The sequence below is a fragment of the Ceraceosorus guamensis genome (assembly GCF_003144195.1).
Source record: "Ceraceosorus guamensis strain MCA 4658 unplaced genomic scaffold IE81scaffold_26, whole genome shotgun sequence".
NCBI classification, from domain to species: Eukaryota; Fungi; Basidiomycota; class Exobasidiomycetes; order Ceraceosorales; family Ceraceosoraceae; genus Ceraceosorus; species Ceraceosorus guamensis.
In genome coordinates, this window is record NW_020290021.1 from 135,945 (window position 1) to 157,463 (window position 21,519).

General features: G+C 56.3%; 6 protein-coding genes across 6 annotated transcripts; 4 read left to right on the top strand and 2 right to left on the bottom strand.

Moving 5' to 3' along the window:
* The first annotated feature begins 434 nt into the window (after positions 1–434).
* Positions 435–1,586, top strand: IE81DRAFT_114787 (hypothetical protein). Its single transcript, XM_025510123.1, has 2 exons — positions 435–1,201; positions 1,256–1,586. Exons 1-2 carry the CDS (start codon positions 585–587, stop codon positions 1,443–1,445), a joined length of 807 nt encoding a protein of 268 aa, XP_025369924.1. The 5' UTR covers positions 435–584; the 3' UTR covers positions 1,446–1,586.
* IE81DRAFT_114770 (hypothetical protein) lies at positions 1,451–3,460 on the top strand. The gene is made up of 3 exons (XM_025510122.1): positions 1,451–1,504; positions 1,596–2,775; positions 2,848–3,460. Exons 2-3 carry the CDS (start codon positions 1,727–1,729, stop codon positions 3,161–3,163), a joined length of 1,365 nt encoding a protein of 454 aa, XP_025369925.1. The 5' UTR covers positions 1,451–1,504; positions 1,596–1,726; the 3' UTR covers positions 3,164–3,460.
* Positions 3,461–3,480: 20 nt separating this feature from the next.
* On the bottom strand, positions 3,481–5,504 carry IE81DRAFT_323116 (Bin3-domain-containing protein). The gene is made up of 4 exons (XM_025513837.1): positions 4,716–5,504; positions 4,283–4,649; positions 3,921–4,201; positions 3,481–3,813 (listed from the first exon to the last, which is right to left on the bottom strand). The coding sequence occupies exons 1-4, from the start codon at positions 5,047–5,049 to the stop codon at positions 3,560–3,562; spliced, it is 1,236 nt and encodes a 411-aa protein (XP_025369926.1). The 5' UTR covers positions 5,050–5,504; the 3' UTR covers positions 3,481–3,559.
* Positions 5,505–6,019: 515 nt separating this feature from the next.
* On the top strand, positions 6,020–8,133 carry IE81DRAFT_329965 (protein phosphatase 5; the record flags this gene model as incomplete). Its single annotated transcript, XM_025515172.1, has 7 exons — positions 6,020–6,389; positions 6,420–6,461; positions 6,603–6,976; positions 7,045–7,150; positions 7,229–7,460; positions 7,527–7,603; positions 7,688–8,133. 7 exons carry the CDS (start codon positions 6,020–6,022, stop codon positions 8,131–8,133), a joined length of 1,647 nt encoding a protein of 548 aa, XP_025369927.1.
* Positions 8,134–8,506: 373 nt separating this feature from the next.
* Positions 8,507–11,634, bottom strand: IE81DRAFT_323119 (hypothetical protein). The gene is made up of 6 exons (XM_025513838.1): positions 11,211–11,634; positions 11,044–11,138; positions 10,681–10,940; positions 10,400–10,565; positions 9,481–10,317; positions 8,507–9,413 (listed from the first exon to the last, which is right to left on the bottom strand). The coding sequence occupies exons 1-6, from the start codon at positions 11,279–11,281 to the stop codon at positions 8,647–8,649; spliced, it is 2,196 nt and encodes a 731-aa protein (XP_025369928.1). The 5' UTR covers positions 11,282–11,634; the 3' UTR covers positions 8,507–8,646.
* Positions 11,635–13,939: 2,305 nt separating this feature from the next.
* Positions 13,940–21,383, top strand: IE81DRAFT_114930 (hypothetical protein). The gene is made up of 5 exons (XM_025510124.1): positions 13,940–14,824; positions 14,937–18,382; positions 18,452–19,763; positions 19,847–20,205; positions 20,286–21,383. The coding sequence occupies exons 1-5, from the start codon at positions 14,050–14,052 to the stop codon at positions 21,282–21,284; spliced, it is 6,891 nt and encodes a 2,296-aa protein (XP_025369929.1). The 5' UTR covers positions 13,940–14,049; the 3' UTR covers positions 21,285–21,383.
* Positions 21,384–21,519: the final 136 nt, after the last annotated feature.

Below are 21,519 nucleotides of genomic sequence, written 5' to 3' on the forward strand. Positions count from 1 at the left end.
CGGGTATAAGCCTCACCCGACAACAATCATGAATGTGGCTTCCGAGCTGCCACCATTATTATGCCGAATGACAGTGGAAGTGCATTCGGGTTTTGAACGATGACTGATGTGTATCACGTAGCTCCTATAGCGATCACGCGAGTCAGTAGTCAGAGTGTGTGATTCAAATCGTGAATGAAGCATGGCTGTGATCTTCCTTCTTCGTGGCTTCTTTGGTTCCGTGGACCCTGACCGACCACCTTGCAGCATCATCAGCATCCATCATCTGCCTCAGCACGCTTAATGCTGCTCTCTGCGGGGGGTACAGCTGATGGATGTGCGTGCGAACTTCACGCTGCAGGTGTCGCGATTCTGCGTCATCGAGATGAATCTGTGACGATTGGGCGGGGGACGCATGATGTGTGGAGGGGCTCGATCATCACGCAAAGGCGTGGTGCGCACAGACTTGTGCTGAGGTGAACATGCCTGCACCGAAGAGCGGGTCGGGGTGTGCACGGCGTGGGTGCATGCTGAGCAGGACGGACTGCGCGCTGAGCAGCGCGCGTTGTAGCGCAATATGCGACTGTCACATTTAGGGCCCGCGGATGGATTCACGATTTCACATCGGCTTTGTTGAGGATCCAGTCGTGAGTCGTGAGTCCTGCTCCATTTCTCACACCGGCACCAGTAATCGTCACATCCACCCATCTACCATTCAGATACTCAAACTTCGTCTGGCTCGGATGGCTGCCAGCAGCAGCAAAGGGACGCAACGCAACATGTCGACCGCAGACGTCTTTCAGGATTACAAGTGGTCAGGCGACGAGGCGTATCTGAGCGTTCGGGCAAAATGCGTCCACAGCGCTTCGGATTGCGACTCTCGCTTGGTTCGCGTGCCCAAGGACCACCTACATCGAGACTTTGAGTTGATGCTACAGATCGCTGCTGGAGTGTATGGCGTCGCCGAGTGGCAGAAATGCGCTCTGGAAGTGCGCCACGCTTCTGGCCCCACTTCTGACAAAAGGGTCATCACTAGCCGAAGAGAGTGGCTCGACTTTCATGCCTACGAGAGGATTCTACGCGGAGAAAGGCCTCACGTCCACAACACGGCAGCCCCGTATAGTACCGGAGGTGGCTTTGGTCACTACTCGCTGGACCCTAAAAAGGTCCATTACCAACCCGTTGTTCTCGTCCGCAAACCTTCTGCGCTCTCTGTGAACGAGTGAGTGTATGCTCTAGAGTGGGTGCGTTGAACATGAAACTTACTCAACTGAAGCCTGCATCTACCAGCTTGTACGAGTCGAATGGGACACGTCGAGTCGTCGGCGCGACATCTTCTGCCCAAGCAGCTGGTGCTGCTTCGACAAGCAGCACCAAGACGTCGAGCAAGCCTGCTACCAACCTTGTGCAGGCTGAGACGAACGCGGGGGTACGTGACGCTATTTTGGCTGATTGTCAAAAGGTGATCGACGATGTTCGCAAGCGCGTCGAACGCGACACAATCTCGCGAAACGTTTCCACTCCAGTCTCCAGAGCTGCTCACGCAAAGACGTCAGGCGACGCATCCACCTCAAAGCCATCGTCGCTTACTGCAGCACCTGCTGCTAGTCAGCCAGCTGTACCTCCGCCGGCCACTAGGGCCCCTCAAGCTCCGTCCACCGTACCAGCTATCTCTCCGGATGTGGCCCCAGTCACAGAGTCCGTGCAAGAGCTCATCCGCACGTCCACAAAACTCTGCGCCGAAGTGATGGGCTGGACCAGAGCTCTTCGCGACGAGGTTCGTCCTTCGACTGCCCTCAACGGCAACGCGAGCTTGCCATCGGCTGCGCAGGACTTTCGTCGCAGCATGGATGTGCTCATTGCAGCAGCTGGAGACATTGCAGCATCTGTTCAGCTCCGTAACGTGACTGGTGGCGATGGATCACGTCCACCATCTGCGTCAGCGTCGATTTCAGCTCCTGCGCCACCACAGTCAGCGGCTCCATCCGCTACCCATACGGCGACGGTACCAGAACAAGTGAAGGCGGTCCCAAGTACGACCCAAGCACTGCGTCCAGAGACCAAGCCTGCCCAACAAGAGACGGACACCTCTGCCATCACTCCTGCCCCTCACAGACAAGGCGCCACCGTCAAGGGCACCGGTGCCACGTACGAAGAGATCATGGCGGCCTGCCGCGCTCAAGGAGAAGCTCAAGGACGTGCCTTTGGAGAGATCAGCGCTCGTCGTGCGGCCAAGCTTGGACTTGGCCGTGACGAACATGAGCACAACTCTACCCCTAGCAATGTGTCTGACGATGGCTTCTCACTGGTGGAGCACGAGCACACGGGCAGGGAGGAGCAAGTCGTTTCTGAACAAGCACGAAAGCAGCATACAGCCACAAGCATTGCCTTGGGTAGTGCTGCTCCAAACGTACCGAATGAGCCTCAGAGCAATTCGTTGCACAACAAGGGCACGCAATTGAACAATTCGGAACCTCTCACCATCACTGACGAGATTGCGGCACACAACGCATACATGCAAGATGCTTGGCAGAAGCGCTTGTCCGAAATGGGTCATGTTGGACAGTCTCGTGCTGAGCGCGATGCCGCACTAAGGGGTAGTCAGGAGTTTGGTTCGCAAAAGAAGCAACTGGCATCGAAGATTGCCAAGGGTAAGGAGCGCGCTGTTTCTCCCTCCCTCGCGCACCGCAAGCCATCGCCCAAGATCGAGCAGGCCGACGATCCTGTTCCAGCTGAGCAAACTACGGATCCTGCGCAGCAGGCCGAAGTTGAAGCCACCAATGCGACTCTTGCAAAGTGAGTCTTTCGTGTTCACTCTCAGATCATCATGAAAGCGCTAATTCTGCAAATGCTCACCGTGACGAGCAGCAACTTCGACAAATTTTTGGAGGAGATGCGTCAAGCGCGCAACGAGAGCCCCTACGTCGCGCGCCAGCCGAAGCCATCGAAGATGCAAGCCACTGCAGCTCCCCAGGCCAACTCGCCTTCTCATCAGCAGGCAGCAGAGCCTAAGGGCAAAGATGATGGAGTTTCTACCCTGCCTGCTAAGCGTCCCAAGGTGGAGGGCGGCAGTGACAACCTCAATTCTGAGCCTGCGACTGCACCAAGCGAGATGAACAAACACCTCGAGGATGCTTTTAAAGCTATGCTTCAGAAAGCTCAATCCACCAAAGCTCCGCAGTAGGCTCTTCGTCCATGCCGAATCGACGAACGAGGATTCTCCTCAGACCGTCAACGACTCTGCCTCGTAGCTTTTGAAACGAACAACGACTGCAAACCACCCGTTCTGCGCGTCCTATTGGATGTGTACAGCTCAAGGCTCGATCCAACCGAACTCCGCTTTGACCCATGATCCGACCGCAAAGACTCGACACACCCCACTCAATTTTGTGACAGGAATCCCCCCACACGTTTCCGATCGCTTCCGCTCACAAATACGATCACAGTATCCGCTCTACGAACAAGCTTTGTACTCTGTCAGACCCGTCCGCGCGATCTTGGCGCTCAACAATGAATCATACGAGTTCCAAATGTGCTGGTGGTATCGTGCAGTGCGGTGGACTGACTTTGGATGTGCGCATCACGAGTCAGCGTTCGGCCGCGGAGCGGAACGCTGAGAGAAAGGTCTGGCCACCCAGGCGAATGCAACCGCGGTATCTTCTCCTGCTTGGTCATTGCTCGTCGACCGATCATGCAAAGAGAAGCTCGCGCCGTCAAGAGGGTGCCTTGCTAGGCGTTCTGCTTCGCTACAGATCTGATCTCTGAGCGAGACGTAGCATGCTGGTGTGCGCTCCGCGGGAGGTACATGGTACGCGTAAAGGTCTCGTGAAAACCCTTTGTAAGAGGAGAAAGAGAACGGCAAAAGTGATTGGTGAGAAGGCTACATGTGTTCAAGTCGGATCGATGCGACGTGCGCGTAGTGGAGCCTGCATGCTACGCACCATAGCCTGCCGTCTGGCCCAGCCGCACCGGTTCTGCGAAGCCCAGCTCCATCGTCAGTACGAATTGGAAATCTTCAGGTCGAAGACGCAGCTTCTTGTGTCTTCTTCTACCTTCGGCACCTATTACGCGCCTGGCTTGCTCGTACGACTTCCAGGGTTGCGGTTCGAGGATCAGAACGCCACCTAGAGGCCTTTTGGACAGGGTTTGAGCAATGCGGCTGAAGAAGTGCCGGATGCCGAGATCGGAGTGAGAAAGGTGGATCCATTTGGTTATTGAGAGCCTGAAGAACAGCATTTGATAAGCGGTCAAAGAGCCAACGATGAGCTGGAGGGTGGGTATTGTACTTCTTCAGCAGACTCACGCTAGGATTACGTCCCAGCCTTGATCGTCTTCACGCGCAAGAGCGCTCAAGCAGAGCTCTCGACTTTCTTGTCTCCGCGATGCGAGCAGCTCAGTAGTGTGTTGAAATGGCGCAACATCTGAGATGTGACGTTGACTGGTCAACACAGCTCTCTCGATGGATAGCCTGGGCCAGTCCGCCGTATGAAATGCTAGATGCGCGGGACTCTGTTCTTGCGCACTCGATGCGACCTCCTTGTCCACGCCAGTACAGCGCGGTGGATTCACGCACGGTGAGAACCCCATGCGACGAGCATAAGCTCCCGCGCGCTTGATCAACGACTCATCAATGTCCACGCCGTGTGATTGAGCGTTTGGGAAGGCACTCGCTGGTATAACGGTCTGGTTGTAAGTTGTTTGGGCCCCTAATCTGAATTGGAGCGCATTTGACTGACCCATTGCGCATGTCATCCTGCCTTCGTTGCAGCCGACATCCAATATCCGGGTAGGCCAAGCTCCATGCATCTTGTCATTCGAAGAAGCACCTCCTGTAAACGTCTTGACATGCTGCTGGATGTGTTTCACCATGACGTCAAGCCTAGGATCCACGCTGCCGGACGAGACGTGTGTCGGCCGCTTGCTTTCACTTGCATCTCTTCCTCGGCCAATACTTCTTGAGGACTCCGAAGACGCATGTTCGGCCCTGATAGAGTAGTAGGATGAGAAGTTGCCATGCTTGGGTCGAGCGCGGGCTCCTTCGGGGTCAATATGAGCTCTTTTGGGTGCCATCCTGAGCCAAATGGGGGTCGCAGCTATGCTCAAAGCGGATACGATTTCAGCTGCCAAAGATGCTGGCTGACAGCTTCATCGCTCTTGATGGCCGACCATCGCATCGCAACGACAAGATGAAGCCTCTTTTGCCTTCGTCCAGTCGCGAATGTGCCGCAGCAAGCACCGTCGCTCAGATATGTTGCCTCTCCTCTTGGTGCCGCTCTTGCTGCTTGCCTGCCTGCATCACTCGTCAAGTATGTACGAGCTGAAAGTAGATCCGACAGGAGCTGCGTGCCGAGCTTTGGCGATGTCTGCTCGCAACCCACGGCTCGCACACGACTCACCACTCCACTGATCGGAGGATGCGGTACCTATGCCTGTGCGTTTCTTGGCGCATCTGAACTCGTGACTTGCAACAAAGGTGGTGTATCGCGTGACACACGTTTTGACTTACTCATCGAGTTGAAAGTCCTGATGAGTCATTCAATGATTGATGAGTCAAACTGAGTGCACAAGCATCCAGTCGTGAGTATCACGTGTGGACACTTCCCGAAGCCCCACGCGCAGCTAGCAGACATGATGCATATATGCATGCATACATCTGCTTGCTGCGTGCAGCAGCACACGACGCCGATCGCCGTTGCGGCTGATCGTTTCAACAGCAGCAAAGCGAGATTTTTCGACGTGCGAGAAGATGGCATGCACTCGTGACTCACGCACGATTCATCATTTGCAAATGGATGCTGATGCTGCTGATAATGTGAATGCTGCTGTTGCTCGCGTAGATGCTTCCTCTCTACCGTGACGGTGAAGTCCCCCTATTGGAAGCACATCCAAACTCACTCGCATCGCTCGATCAGCTGGACACTTTCATCATCCTCAGCTTTGCGCTTGCTGCAACCACTCGTCCTCCCATTTCTGCACTGCTGCTCATTGCCTTTCCCTTCGGCGGGACCGCTTCGACAGTGCCAGCGACTCGCCATCTAACATGTCTTCGCCAGAGGCATCAGACACCGAAGCAGCTTCCAGCACGCTCTCCATAGGCGGGGAAGAGCAATCCACCTCAACGTCCATCCCCTCCACTTCCTCCTCTCCAATTCTCCCATCTGCAACCTCTTCGGATCTTCCTCCCAGTCCGACCTCAAAGACTGCACAATTGTCCCCTTCGGAGCGCTCGAGTGCTGCTTCCAATTTGAAGGATGAGGGGAATCAACTCTTCTTGAAACATGATTACGAAGGTGCGAAGGTGGCCTTTGGCAAAGCTATCGCTTTGGATCCCAGTGTGCCTCAGTTCTGGAGCAACAGAGCCGCCTGCGAGCTCAAGTTGGAGCAGCACGGCTTGGCCATCGAGGATGCAAGTGAGTAGACAATTCGGAAACAATTCGCAGAGGGAAGTGAGGCAATGAGCATCTTTGGCATCTTGGGTCCAGGTGCGAAGATGCAAAGTGTGATGATGTTGTTTCTGCAAGACAGCGGCGGGCGCAAACATGCGAAGTAGGGGCCCCAAATTGAGTGAGGAAGAGGCGCATACATGGCTGACTTTTCCACTCTGCAACTTCATCCATCTTCAGCCAAAGCCATTTGTTTGGACGCATCTTTTGCCAAAGCCTACTACCGCAGAGCTTCAGCATTTCTCTCGATCCTCGATCCGAAATCAGCCTTGCCAGACTTGCGCAGGGTAGCCCAGTTGGAGCCCAACAACAAGACGATCAGAGGTCAGGTGGACGCGACGACGAAATTGCTGCGTAGACAACAGTTCGAGAAGGCAATCGTGAAGCAGGATGGACCAAAAGCTTGGCAGAGAGCCTTGGAGACGCTTAGAGAAAATCTACCTACCGTGCACGTGGAAGAGGGCTACGAGGGTCCCAAATTGAAGGAGGGACCACTCGCAAAAGAGGGTGACGATCCGAACGCTGTAGGACCTTTCCTCGGTGCTATCGATCAGGTAAGCGCGAAAGGTCCTCTTGACCTTACAAGCCGCCCGCTCATGCAGCACCGAATTTTTTGAGTCAGGATTTCATCGACAAGATGATAGAGTGGTTCAAAGATGGAAAACGGTTGCCCATGCGGTATGCTTGGCAGATCATGCTTGGCGCTCAGCGAGAATTTTTAAAGGAAGGTGAGCGCAGCCCGAGCAAGCTGGAAGCACCTCCATACTCCTCAGAAGCTCAATTGTCACCTCGGTGCGCCACCACAGGGACGATCGTGGACTACACAGTCCCCGAAGGACAAACAATCGACGTCATCGGCGATACCCACGGACAGTACTATGATCTTCTGAATCTCCTCTCGAAGACTGGAAGGCCATCGAATACCCACGCCCTCTTGTTCAATGGCGATGCTGTCGATCGAGGCTCTTGGAGCTGCGAAGTTGTGCTCACAATTTTAGCTTACAAGTGGCTCTATCCCAAGACTTGTTTCTTCAACCGGTGAGTCGTCTTTCGACCGAGCTTTTCGATGCGCCCAGTATCTGACGCAGCGGGAGCTCTTCGCAGAGGCAACCACGAGACTCACGATATGAACACTGTCTATGGGTTTGAGGCGGAATGCAAGGCGAAGTTCAACGAGATGAGTGAGTGAACGATCTCAAGCGCGCACAGGGATGGGGTTGCTCATCATGCACCATGTCTCTGATCTTCATTCGTCCGATGCGCAGCATACAAAGTCTTTACCGACGTTTTCGTGTCATTGCCGCTAGCCACCTTGATCACCGCCAGTAAGCCCGCCGTTCCGGAGTCGGAGCTGCCATCTGGCTGTTCCAAAGCGCAGCGAGAACCTATTCTCTTCGATGGAGATATCAAGCGCTTCTTTGTGGTTCACGGAGGTCTTTTTGCTCAAGACGGCGTTACGCTGGACAACATTAGAGCTGTGAACAGGTTCGCTGCTGGCGGACAACCGCCCAATTCGGGCATCATGCACGACATGCTCTGGGCCGACCCTTGTGCTGCCAATGGCAGAGCGCCATCCAAGAGAGGCGTTGGGTATGGATTTGGACCGGACATCAGCAAGGCTTGGTGCACACTGAACAAAATTACCGCGGTGTTCAGAAGTCACGAAGTCAGGCAAGCGGGGTACGATGAGGTGAGTCTGGTGCGAAGCTGACAGGATGCGTAGGGAACGCACGAAGCTCATTCGCTTTTTGCCTGGCCGCCGTTATTCGCAACAGGAACACGAGGGTCTGATATGCACCGTCTTCTCAGCTCCTAATTATTGCGACCAAGGAGCAAATGAAGGAGTGAGTACATCATGGCCTCCTTTCCTGATCTGCTACATCAACGCGTTGTTCATCGCCTTCCTCTGCCTTGCGCACACAGGCCTTTGCGCGCGTCGACGAACGAGGGACATACGTCTTTCACAAGTACACTGCTGTGCCACATCCTAATTTGCCGCCTATGTATTACAGCAACCAAGGCGGTATGCGAGGCATGCTGTCGTGAGCCTAGCCAATCTAAACACGTACCCGCATCGCGATCGCGTTCGAAGTGAGAATGACGGGGCGGCGCATCGCTGTGCGGTAGCATTGCATGAAGGGTGATGATTTGACAATTTTTCGGTTCGACATCAGTCTAGCGGAATGCACCGCGCATGCTAAGGATACAAAGGGCGAGAGGAGATCTAGACGGCTGGACCAGCAGACGAATGGGAAGAGAGGGGTGTGGAGATGTTGGTGCTCTTCATTTGAGCTCTGAGTGCATCGACTGAAGAAGCAGGTTGCTCAGGAGGACTAGCGCTCAGAGCCAAACCATCATTGACTAAGGCGGGATGACCTTCTCTCGCTGTGAGACCGGATAGGATGGGCATCTCATCGATGGGTGGAGGAGCAAAGGGTCCAGGCACTGCTAGTGGTGCCGCTCCGGGCGGTAATGGCTGTAGTGCCGGAACACCATCGACGAGGCTTGAAGGCGCCGCAAGGCCAGATGCTGCTGCGGCGGACAAATTTGCGCTTGCACCGCTCCCTTCGGCAGATCCTTGGCTGCGATCAGAGGCTAGCGTGACTGGAGGTGATAGGACACCGGAAGGAGGTGCCACAGCAGCCGATGGTGCTGGTCTAGCCGTGCTTGGTGTGGTGGGCGAGGATGAAGCGAGTGGCGGAGCAAGCTGCTGAGCAGTTGCGGCCATCGCACTCAGCGAGGGGCTCATATGAGGTTGCAGAGACCCGGCTGTGTTGTTGAAGGGATCACTGAGGCTTGGACTGTAGGGGCTGAACACGGCAGTCGATCCAGGACCACTTCTGGAAGTTCTGTCATCACCACTGTCGTGGCCTTCGCTAGCCACGCTTTCGTCGTCAAAGTCACTGACTTCTCCGCTAGCCGCCGAACCTTCCCAATCCTCATCTTCGCCCTCTTCATCGTCATCATCATCGTCCTCTTCACGATTGAGCACTGTAGAAACGAGCCGATGTCAGAGTGCGACCTTGCCCAGAAAGGGCAAGCACATTGCACCACTCACTCTCTTCGATAGTCTGCTCCACCTCCTCGAATTGAGCTCGCAGGATCGCTTGGCCCTCTGGGACGCTGCCATCTCGACCCAGCCATTTCTTGACTCCAGTCTCGTTGCCTTCCTTGTCCTTGACATCGCTGCGCATCCCGTCAATCTGATGCAAAGCAAGTCTGTAAGGGTAAAGGTCCCTCATCGTGAAAGGCCCTCCATACTTGGAGACCTCCTTCAAGCACTTTGAAATTGTCGAAAGCTTGTTGCTGATCGGCATCAGCTCCTCTGAGATGGGCTCTGAAGAAGCCACCAAGCGGTAGATCAGTCCATAGCATCTCCGCAGCAGGTAAAGGAGAACCAGCTGGCCCTCTGGCTGCTTGCCCTCGCTGTCCACGAATTTACCGTTTACTCGCAGCCTGTCGATCTCTTTGAGTGTGACCTGGTAATTCCAGAGATCCGTCTCTCTGAGCGTCCAGCGATGCGTGAGGACCAGGTGCTCTAGCTGACCGCAGATCTCAGACAGCCTCTCGTGAATGGGCTGGAGCGTGTGCGGCACGTCATCGTTTCTGACTGTGATGTCGTGACAAATCTCGAAGCAGTCCTCTAGGATGCCCACCAAGATGGCTTGACCGGCAGGCACAGAAGATCCGCCGGGACCCAAGAATTTCCCGTCCACTCGCTTGCTGTCGATTTTCCGCAACTCTTCTTGCAGTTGTTTGATCTCTTGCTTGGCGGGCTTTGGCTTTGCAGCAGCTGCTGCGATTTGACGCCGCACGCTGACCAGTCTCTGATGAATTGGGACGAGCTCCACGGACAAAACCGATAGCGTGCCCTCCAGAGTTCGCAAGACTTTCTCTGTGGGGAGTCAAAAGTGTCAAGGGGGTTCAAATTAGAACGTTCCAAACTCGAGGCGAGTCATGTTTGCACTTTCACGCACCACAAGCCTCAAGTTTTCTGGTCATGAGCTTAGTCAACTGAACAGGGTGCTTCCCAGCATCACCGTCCTTTTTAATGATAGCACGAAGCTCTGCCAGACGTTTGGAGAAGGGCTGGAGGTCTGCTTCCGTGTAGATGCCTGACTCAGCAAGATGATCGAGCAGTTGCTGCAGTGCAAGAGGGGAGATGGTGCGCAGTAGAAGACGTGTGAGCGCTTACATCGTTGCTGTTGGCTTAAAAGGCTTCTGGGCTCTATTTCGAATCAAACGGGCGATCGCTCACCTTCATACACCCGATCTGACTGAAAGTGGCGGGAGTCTCTCTGCTCTTTCCGATCGTGAGGAAGAAGAGGCTGAGCAGGCTGAAGACGTCATTCAGTGTCGTGTCTACTCTGTTTGTGGCCGCGAGCGCCGCCGTGTCAACCTCTCCGCCCCCGCTGCCTGCCTCTCCACCCCTGGAAGTTGATGTGCTTGCGCGTGGCGGATCCGAAGTGGAGACCTCGCTCGCAATTGCCTCGTCGCGGACGGTATTCAGTCGCGTGACTTTATCGAAGTGAGGGAGAAAGATGGCACGAGCAGCAATGATCATGGTGAGTAATGCTTGGCTACCAGTTGAGTGTGCCTTGCCAGCGCGCGTATATCGCACCTTGTTTGATGACTTCTTTGTACAATTGTTGGACATCCTGAGGTCTGATGAACTCGCTCGAGTCTTTCTTAAGTGCAGTCAAGCGGTTGCGAATGCTAGCGCGGGATGAATTTGCTTGGCATCAGCACGAGTGTGTAGAGGGTTGTGCTGAGCTGAGCTCAGCTTACCTTATCAGAGCTTCGAGGATGGGCAGCTCCTCAGCTGGGATCGCAGACATGGCGCGAGAGGTGGTTGACATGCTGATGGACTGTATGCTAGGTTCGGACAGGACGGGGAGCGTCGCCTATTTGCGAAGAACAGGGCGAAGTCTAGGATGTTGAGATTCCACCTGCCAGGATGGCGATGTGTTTATGCAGCTCGCGCGACGTGTCGTGTAAGCTGATAGCGTGGTTGATACGCCGGAAGCTCCGATAGGACCGAACGAGCAAGCTGCTGGTCAGGTAGGCGTGTTAAAAAGGCGAGACAGTCTTCGTGGAGACGAAGCAAGAGATGATGCGACCAGGAAACGACGGCACGCTGTTTCATACGAGTCGAGTAGGTGATGGAGGAAGAAGCAACAAATGTGAGGAGAAGAGTCGTGAATTTAGCAGGCATCAGCGTTTTGTGAGCAGGAGAGGTCGCGGCAAGCGCGCGCGGCTGCAGCACGACGACATCGGGCGCGGCGATCACGCCGATCGAGCGCCTCGCCCTCAGCCAGCCAGCCATGCATAGTCGTGAGTCTTCCTACGGGAGTCCCCCGAGACGCTTGCATTCACGTGACTCAAGACTCGGGCAGCCTTCCTCACTCGGTGACTCTTGACCCGCAAACTCAAGACTGTTCACGATTGGAATTCAATGGTTGATCACACTAGGCGATTCAACCCCAAGGTCCACTCCCTACTCTCGACTCGAAATCCACTGTGTGACCGCCCCTGCCTTTCCCAGCTTTCAATCAAGACTGCGCGAACGGTTAGTAACGTGGTCACACCCCGTTTGATTTCAGAGCAGCACCCCGTTTCCTTGCACACCTTTCGTGGTCCTACACCAACCGCATTTCCTAGGCTCTTCGAAACGCTCAGTCAGGCGCACCAGAGTCTCTGGATGGCAAGGCACTTCGCTAGACCACACTTAGCAAGCAAGTAGAACGTGAATAAGGTGCGATGGACCCTTTTTCGCGCGCGGTCGGGGCGCCACGCGCGTGCGCGTACGGGCGGCAGCGTGGGTGAGACCCCCGCAGTGCTCTCGACCCTCGATCTACGGCGCGCAGGTTTCACAACAGCTATGCGGGGTCCGCTCCCCGTTTCATCAGGTGCAAAGTTCGAGCCTGCAAACGCTTGCTATAGATGTAGCCCGGCCAGACTCACACTGAGCTGCATGTATGCTGCTGTGGTACAGGACTATAGAAGCAGCGTCCTTCGCCCGAGCCAAGAACAAGATTAATAGTGTGAGTGATTGATGCTGCCAGGTTGGCCTACATAGCTCTATAGGAAACACAGCCTGCGGAAGGCCGCCGCGGTGTGTGAAACCAGAGTCAAGTCGTGAGTGCTGTCAATCAACTCCGGATTGCGCACGAGGTGAATGACGCATCGTGAAAGTCAATGCAGCAAGCAGTCTGAGTCTATTGTGGTCGCATCTCTCCATTTCTGCAGAGACTTTCCAGTGGCTGAAGCTGACCCTTCGCTGCGAATAATCGTGAATCGTGAATATGCAAACCCTCCGCGACACCTGCGGTAAAGCGGATCAGCTGCAGATGGTGTGTCTCTGCATCACAGCTAGGTGTGTGCTGTGCTGTACTGCACTGCTGCTCACTACTGCCGTACAGCTGCATGCGTGTCCCACTAGCTAGCTGGTCCGAAGGGCTGCTGCTAGCTGTGCTGCAGCATGGGCAAGGCAGCAATCGCGCATACAGTTTTGAGTCACGAGGACTGCACAACTTACACCGTGTCGGGGCCGTGTGCGGCTGTTGTGTCCGCCTCACTTGCACTACTAGCCTCTCGATTCGCCTGCAGGTGCGGTGCGTGGAAGAGCAGCTCAGGTTGCCTCCGCCTTTTATTGAGCTACACACATGCAGACCACACAGCTGCCCAATGCGCGTGGGCATACAGAAGCGAGCGCAGGAGCACAGTCAGCCAGCGAACAGGAGCGCGCGTTCCTTCTCTCGCTCTCTCCTCCCCCGGCGCGGCGTTTGTACCTGTATGTCTGCTTGCCTGATGCACATCATTCGCAAGAACATCAGTCGCTCATCCGCACATGTGATGAACTGCAGAGCAACTCATCAGCCAACTGCGGCTAACGCTCGATTTTGGTTAGGAGAGCCACTTCATTCTGGTCAGGAGAGCCCCATCATCTTGCGGTGTGCTACCTACCACCTCACCAAAGGCCCATTACATCGTCCCTGATAGCCAGGCCGCTCCACACTGCGCCACACTGGTAGGAGGTCGTGCTGAGCTTCGAGTCTCTCTGTCGCCCACACCTACACCGCTACCTACCAAGGTCAGCGTGTTGCACTGACACGCGGCTCACCAGAGTGCTGGTTGTTGCTGCATGCCCCTTCGTCACCCTCTCAGCATCGGCCCGTCGCATTCTGCCGTTACGTCACGCCGCTATCAAATCGTCGGCCCCTCACTTCTCCAGCAATAGCGACAGCTGCGTCGCGCCGGCGCAGACCATCAAGCGTGCAGCTTAGCATCGCAGTGCGGCCACGGTGTCTAATTTTTCTCCGCCTGGATCTCAAGGCCGTGGCTAGAGGCGGACATCTTCGTCCAAGGTTGAGCGCGTACTGAGCGCGTCCGCTGTGTAAATCCATCGCGACTCTATCCAGCGTGCGCAGAGAAAGACCAACACGTGTCTTTACCTGACCACCCGCTACTTTGCGAGAGCATCAGTCTCAGCGCGCTCAACAGCTTTGATTGAAGAAGGATCGCACGAGTCAAAGACACACCGGCCTTGTTGCAAGACTGGGTCTGCATAGACGCATGAAGGTCGAGTCTGCAGCAAACCTCGGCGCAGCACACCGATAGGACTCAAATGCCAATCCACCGCAACAGCGTGACGACCTCGTCTCCTGCAAGCGCGGCTTCAAATCGTCGCAGGGTGGTGCACACGGCTGCAACAACACCGAGAAGAGGCAAGCCTGCTTCCCGATCTTCCATCGCTTCACCTCTATCAATCCAAGACGCTTCGGTTCTTCCTTCTCGCAGCAGTAGCAGCAGCGGCGGTGGTATATCCAGATCGGCCAGCTCTCGTCGACTATCGAACATAGGCAAGTCAAGCACCGGCTCATCAACATCCACTGATGACTTGAGAGATCGCGAAGTCGGCATTCCGAACTCGCAATCGAGCTCTCACGGCATGTCTTCCTATCACAGTGTTGCGCACGAGCAGTACGCCAGCAGCAATTCCCGCATTCCTTCGCCTTCAACAACCCGAGCTAGTACATCTGTTGTCAGATCTAGACCTTCGAACGAGTCGGCGCAGAGTCAGACAGGTCGTACTCCGCGTGGCGCTAATTCTGCGCTGCCGAGCAGGCATGAGCCTCCCCCTTCTCCCAGAAATGCCACAAGCGGCACTACAAACGCTTCCAGGTTGAAAGACACCTTGCTGGGGAGCAGAGGCAACAGCGACCGGTCTGTCAGCTACTCGGTAGGTGGTGCACCGAGTGTTGATGATGGAACCCTGTCTTCGAGCGCTCGAAGATCGGTCTCCTCATCGGTGGGCATCCCCTCCAGCGCATCGACTCGAGCAGGACACGGAGGGTTAGCTTCATCTACGATGGGTCCACCGGCTGCACGTCCCAGTAAAGGTGAGTATTTCCGCTGAGCTGATCACCGTGCGCTCCACATCGGTGTCAGGTCCGTCATTCTCGCGGCTCGTCTCTCGTTGCTGAATATCACGCCCCATGCACCCCTTTAAAGTCACGGCTTCAGCCTCTGGTGGCGGCGCTCTATCGCCTAGCGGCTTTAGGTCGCGCGGCGATGCGAATGGCACAGCATCCACGACCTCTCGCAAACCGAATTTGCACCTGAACTTCAACGAATCTCCTCAACCTTCATCGCGCTTTTCCATCTTTTCTTCTGTCGAGGGAACCCCTGACGGATCGAAAGCCTTGAACCTCTCAGATCGCAAGGGCAGCATCAGTGGAGCAAGCACTGGTGGACCGCGTCTGACATCGAGCAGCAGTCCAGCCTCATCTGGCCCTCCCAGCACTGTTGGCACGCCTGCTTTAGAGCTCGCTCAGAATCAGACCATGTCAGGACTCGGCATTGGGCTGCCCTCGGCACGAATAAGCAGGTCTGGTGCGGGACCTGCAGCTGCCAGTGCACGCCCACAGCAAACCCCACAGCGAGGCAAAGCAGGAAGTGGTCCGCTTTCCCCTTCGCTACCTTCAGCGAGCTCGACAAGGTCGATTAGCTATGACAGGGCTGGCCAGGTCGGCATTGGAGAATTGGCTACTCCGCGATGGAACGTGGGAAGCTCCTCGGCCCAGTGGGCGAGCAAGCCTCGACGGGTAGACGAGAGTATCTCTTCACCTGCAGCCGATCGCCAATTGCGATCCGGCCAGGCCTCAATCGTTGGGAGCGGCGCCTCGACTGACTCCTTCGCTCGCCAACAGTCTGGCACATCGACATCGAACAAAAGCGGTGCGGCAGGAGGTCGCGCTGCCCCAACCCCCGCCACAGCAATCTCCGGCTCCAAGACGGAGCGAACCGCACGCGAAGCCGAGGCAAGCCGTCACTCTCGCGCCATCTCGTATTCGGCGTCAAATCCGGTCAAGCGCGAGAAGCATTTGCTGCGCGTCTCTCCAGATCCAACTGAGAGTGGCGAGAGCATGCTCAAAGCCAGTCCATCAATGCCATTGTACGTGCCTCCGCTGGGAGGACAGACATCGCTGGCGACGCTGGCCCGGGGATATCCACCCGGTGAAGACGGCAGTGGAGCAGGTTTGGATGCGGAGGATGCCGGGGAGAGCCCAACCTTTTCGATCAACGCGCTGTCGGAGTCAGAGTCGGATGCGATGCACGGCGACGACACCAACGACTTTCTCCTTTCGCCGCGCAACTTTATGCAGGATGCTCGGCCTTCACCAAGGATTGGAGATCTGGTGTGGTCAGAGGATGAAAACGGGCCTTTCGGTTGGGGTGGGGCCGGGGATGACAATAGCCGCAGTCCTGGCCGTGTCATGTCCTTGGCGCCCGGTGTGCGTCGCGGTACTGCACTCGAGCGACATCTGGCTCAGCTGGATGATGAGTCTGTCAATGGCAGCTTCGACCTCAACGCTGCCATTGCTGATCTGCTGAAGGAGGACGAGGAGAGGCGAAAGCGCCGTAGCGGTGCAGCAGGGGATGTCGCCGCAGGCACAGACACCAGTCCCTCGACGTCCAGGCCAACTTCGATGGAGGCTTCAGCGACTGTGCCATCGAAGCGGACCTCTCAGACCTCTACTGCACGCTCAACAGTCTCTAGACAGACGCCCGATGGTGCGACAAAGAGTAGCCGCAGGTCTTCCACACGAGCTGTCTCTTCTCGGCCTTCTACAGCAACCTCTGCACAGCCTTCTAGTGGTGCAGCAAGCATCACGTCCCGAGATACCCGCCGAACAAGGGGCCCATTATCGCCGCCTCACAGCGGAGGCTCGTCAAGACAACCGACTACGAGTTCAGGCAACGGCGGTGAACGTACGCGTCCTAGCGTTCCATCGGGCACCATCGGCAGCAGCGGCAATGCGAGCCACGCAACGGCCGCGATGAAGCGTGCTTCTTCGGCTAGCATCGGACATTCCCTGCTGCGGGGGTCGATGCCGTTGGGCGCTGCTGAGGAGTTTGAACTTTCGTTCGACAGTGGACAAGGAGAAGATTCTGCGGCCGAAGCTCTGCGCAAGCTGGACGGGTTAGGCGGAGGCGGCACGCCAAGATCGAGTAGAGATGCATCGAGGCACCGGGACGCTTCTCGCAGCCCTCGCACCAGTAAGCAGTATTCGCGACCTGGCAGTGCAGGCCGCAGGACGCCTGGCGGAGCCGCAAGTCGCCCAGCATCGCCCAGCCGCACGGCAACCGGAACACTGACACCTCGCAACGATCGTCAAAGGGAAGAGTCGAGATCTTCCAACACTGCTCGCACATCGCGCAACCTTGCTGCCAAATCTCGCTCCGGAGAAGAGCGGGCTTCGCCGAGCGCTGCCAGTGTTGAGAGTCCCAGATCGGCCGTCTTTCCTAGTCCCCGGACGCGCCGAGCGCAGTTGCCCCCGCTGCCAAATGTTGACACGACGCTGGAGAATCGTCGCACTTCCCAGACTTCTGTCGCCTCTCGCGACACAAAGTACTCTGCGTCGGATCGGAAGCGTATGAGCGACGCTTCGGTGCACAGCGACCTTCAGCAGCAGTCTCAAGGCGGAGGCGCACGGCAGCAGCCGAGACAGACAGGGCAGGGCGCTGGCAATGCCCTTCATCGCGGTGCGGCTGATGAAGAGGATCGCTCGCGTAATGGCGTTTTGGTCCCGCCTGTCCCTCCTCTTCCGAAGGGCTGGGAGTCTCGGTCGCGCGCGGGCAGCACGGGCACAGGCGATGGTCCTCCGGTGTCCGGCTCCGCCCTCGTCAGCCAGGCGCTTGGTGCTCATGCGCCTTATACGTCAAGCGCCGAGGCGGCATCGCCTGTTCGGAGCCCGAAAGAGAAGGGTCCCTCGCGCAAGTGGAGTTTCTCGAACTTGGCAGGTTCCTTCTCTCGCAGCCCATCTGTGCTCAAGAAGAGTGCCGAGTCGCAAGCGCAAGCGTCGCCGATTGTCTCGCGTCGACCAAGTGTGACCGCCAATACCTTTGTCTCGACGGATGCCGAGTCAGAAAAGGCGCCTCGCCCTAGCTTTGCAGACTCGCAAAAGACTCCCAACTCTCCTGCGGTGCAGTCGATCACCTCGGAACGAAGCGGCAAGAGTTCCTCAAACGACGATGCAGTCGCTCGCCTGCGCGACGGCAAGACGTCTATGCGCTCGAACAAAGCAGCAGCACGAAAGGCTGGGGAAGGAGCTGGATCTGAATCGTCCCTTGTGGAGAAGCGTACGGGATCTGATCTCCAACTCGACTCGAGCACACGAGAATCTCGCGATGAGAAGCGCAGCGGAGACTCTCATGCCCCTTCAGCCAATTCTGGTCGCATGAGCCGCACGCGCTCCATCCTTGGCCTGGGAAGTCTGCTCCGGGGCAAGAGCTCGCGGCAGAGCATTGTGCAGACCAATGGTACAACGGATGGGAAGCATGGCCCCATCAGCGTGGATAATTCGTTCGAGTCCTCGCAAGCTGCGGACGCTTCGCCTCGCACCTCCAAGTTCCGTCCGTCGAACATCATGGGAAGTGCTCGCAAACGTGGCATGGTAAGTACAGGCTCTGCAGTGCAAAATACCTTCCAGGTACTGAACGTTCATTTCCCCTGGGCGCCTCAGACGTTGCCGTCATCGGCAGACCCTCCAGCTGTCGAGGCAGCCACTCTTCCGCCCATGCAAGTCGCCCCTCTTCAGTCTCCCGTCTCTTCGACTGCCTCACCCCGCAAAGCATCCGTCAGTGGCCGCAGTCACGACGCGCTCATGTCTCCTCGGCGTGCTCTGGCCAATTCCAATTCCGCTGGTGACTTGAGCGCATCAGCAGCTCGTCAGCGCGATCGCGCCGCGGCGGCTGGTAAAGGCGCCACACTTGGGGCTCATGATCCTGCAGCCGGCGCTGGATCCCGAGATTCTCAGCTCTCGCCTTCAAGGCCCCTCGCAAGCCGCATCCCTCGTGCGCTTGCTTCTCTCAAGTCTACGCCTTCCCGAAGTCAGCTCGGAACTGGGCCCCTCGGATCGAGCACATCTTCCCAACTCAACAGGCGCGTCAGCACGAGCGGCGCTGCAGGGCTACCCAAGAGCGTCACCACATCCTCGTTGGCCTCAAGTATGGGCATTGGCTCTGAAGAAGATGCGATTTCTATCATCTCGGCGTCCGATGTTGGAGATGCAACTGCTACGAGGAGAAAGTCAATGTCTGGTGCGAAGAGCTCGGAGACGTATGGTGCTGCGGGCGGCAATGCCGCAGCTGGAGCCTCTTCGACGAGCTTGGTCTCAATCTTGAATTCGTACGCAGCTGCCAAAACACCTGCCGAATTGGAAGTCGTCATGCGTAGAGCACGCGTAGCCTCGTACTCCAGTGCGCTATCTGCCAGCGAACGCGAAGTTCTCAATTCGCTTGTTTCCAGACAAGAACAACGTAAGGCTGCTGGAAATTCTTCCTCTTACGACGGATCGACGCCGAGTGTTGCGACGCCGCGGGGATCCTTGAAGCCCGGTGAAGCTCACTCCACTCGCCGAGCTGTGACTCAATCGACCTCATCCACCGTCCTGCCGTCTGCTGCCGTCAGTGCTAACAGCGCTCAAAACAACACCGCCCCTCGCAAAGTACGCGCTTCTCTCACTGCCGCCTCCACAAGTGCACGCCAAGCGCGCGACAGTGCTTTGGCCCCGCGCAGTGTGCCTCGACAGTCTGCAGTTGCTACAAGCGCCTCGGCTCCTCGAGCAAGCCCTGCCTACTCGGACCGGACGAGCCGCACTGCCAGTGTCAGCCCGCGTGTCGACGAGGAAGAATTGCAGGGCGATGCCGAGATGGAAGCTTACATCAAACGACAGCACGCAAAGAAGATCGCAGATGGGAGTAGTCTGGAGGAATTGGAGAAGATGCTCAGATTTCCCGATCCGGTGCCACCGAGCCGAGCTTATTCTCCAAGGCGTGAGTTGATATTCTGCAGATGGCTGGTCGCACCACTCAACCGTACTGATATTCTAAATACGTGCCATTCGCGCGCTGCACAGAGGCGGAAGCGGTGTGGGGCGACAAGCTGTCTGCTTACGAGATGCAGGAGATGTACGACTACAAAGAGATTTACTTTGTGGGCTCAAATCCGGCCAAGAAGCCTGCCGTGCCCAGCAAGTCGGATTGCAATTATGGATACGATGACGAGCGCGGCGACTATCTGGTCGTCAACCGTGACCACCTGGCTTACCGCTACGAGATCATGGACCTGCTCGGTCGAGGCTCGTTTGGCCAGGTACTGCAGTGCAAGGATCACAAGACCGGCAAGTTTGTCGCCATCAAGTTGATTCGAAATAAGAAGCGATTCCACCACCAGGCCTTGGTTGAGGTGAAGATCCTCAAAAATCTCACCGAATGGGTGAGTGAATCATGCCGGTCGATGCGCTGCGTTACACGCTGGCTCGCTGACACGCCAACGCTGATGTCGGTTTACTTTAGGACCCCGATGAGCAATACAACGTCATCAAGATGACAGAATCGTTCTACTTCCGCAACCACCTTTGCATTGCCATGGAGCTCTTGAGCATCAACTTGTACGAATTGATCAAGGCAAACAGTTTTGCTGGCTTCAGCACACGGTTGATCAGGCGTTTCACCAGTCAAGTGCTTGCGTCGCTCAGTCTTATGCGGCACCACAGAGTTGTGCACTGCGACTTGAAGCCAGAGAATATTCTGCTGAGGCATCCTCGCAAGAGCGGCATCAAGGTGATCGACTTCGGTAGCAGCTGCTTCGAACAAGAAAAGGTGTACACGTACATCCAAAGTCGCTTCTACCGCTCTCCGGAAGTCATCCTCGGGATGAACTACAACACGGCCATCGACATTTGGAGCTTGGGTTGTATCATTGCAGAGTTGTACACCGGCTACCCCCTTTTCCCTGGGGAGAACGAACAGGAACAGCTCGCTTGCATCATGGAGATTCTTGGTGTGCCTGACAAGTACTTGATCGAGCGCAGCTCTCGCAAAAAGCTCTTCTTCGATTCTACCGGCGCGCCCCGACCAGTCGTCAACAGCAAAGGCAAACGAAGACGCCCAGGAACCAAGACGCTTGCACAAGTGCTCCGAACGAACGACGATTCTTTCGTCGACTTTTTGGCGAAATGCTTGCATTGGGACCCAGAGCGCCGACTCAAACCGGATCCCGCGATGAGACACCCTTTCCTTAGGCCCTTCACTAATGCTCCAGCTATTGGACCGATACCCCAGCACGGCCGCCAAGCTTCATTGTCCAATGGAGGGGCGCGAAGGTCCGTCGGCAACGCAACCACCAGTGGGCCTGGCACGACCCGCACGACCAAGCTTTCGATGACCAGCAGCGCATCTACCACAGCTGCTCGCGGCGCGACGCTGACTGCGAGCAACAGCAAGCGTACTTCTGCAGGGGGTGACATGACCACGAGCCCAATGTACCGGTCTCAGCAACAGACCGTCTCGTAGTGATGTCGCGCTCCAAACTTCTACAACTTATGCCTCATCAATCGCAATCACGACCACCTTGATGACCTTCGCAATAGCGAGCTTCAAAGACGCAACTCAACTCCACCTTCCACGTGTGCATCGGGACTACGAATGTCACGCTTCTTCAAGCTATTCCTTTGCTTCTCTGCACTAACAATTCTCTATCCGTCCTCGCGATGATCAATTTGGAGCTCGGCGGTTCATACATATCACC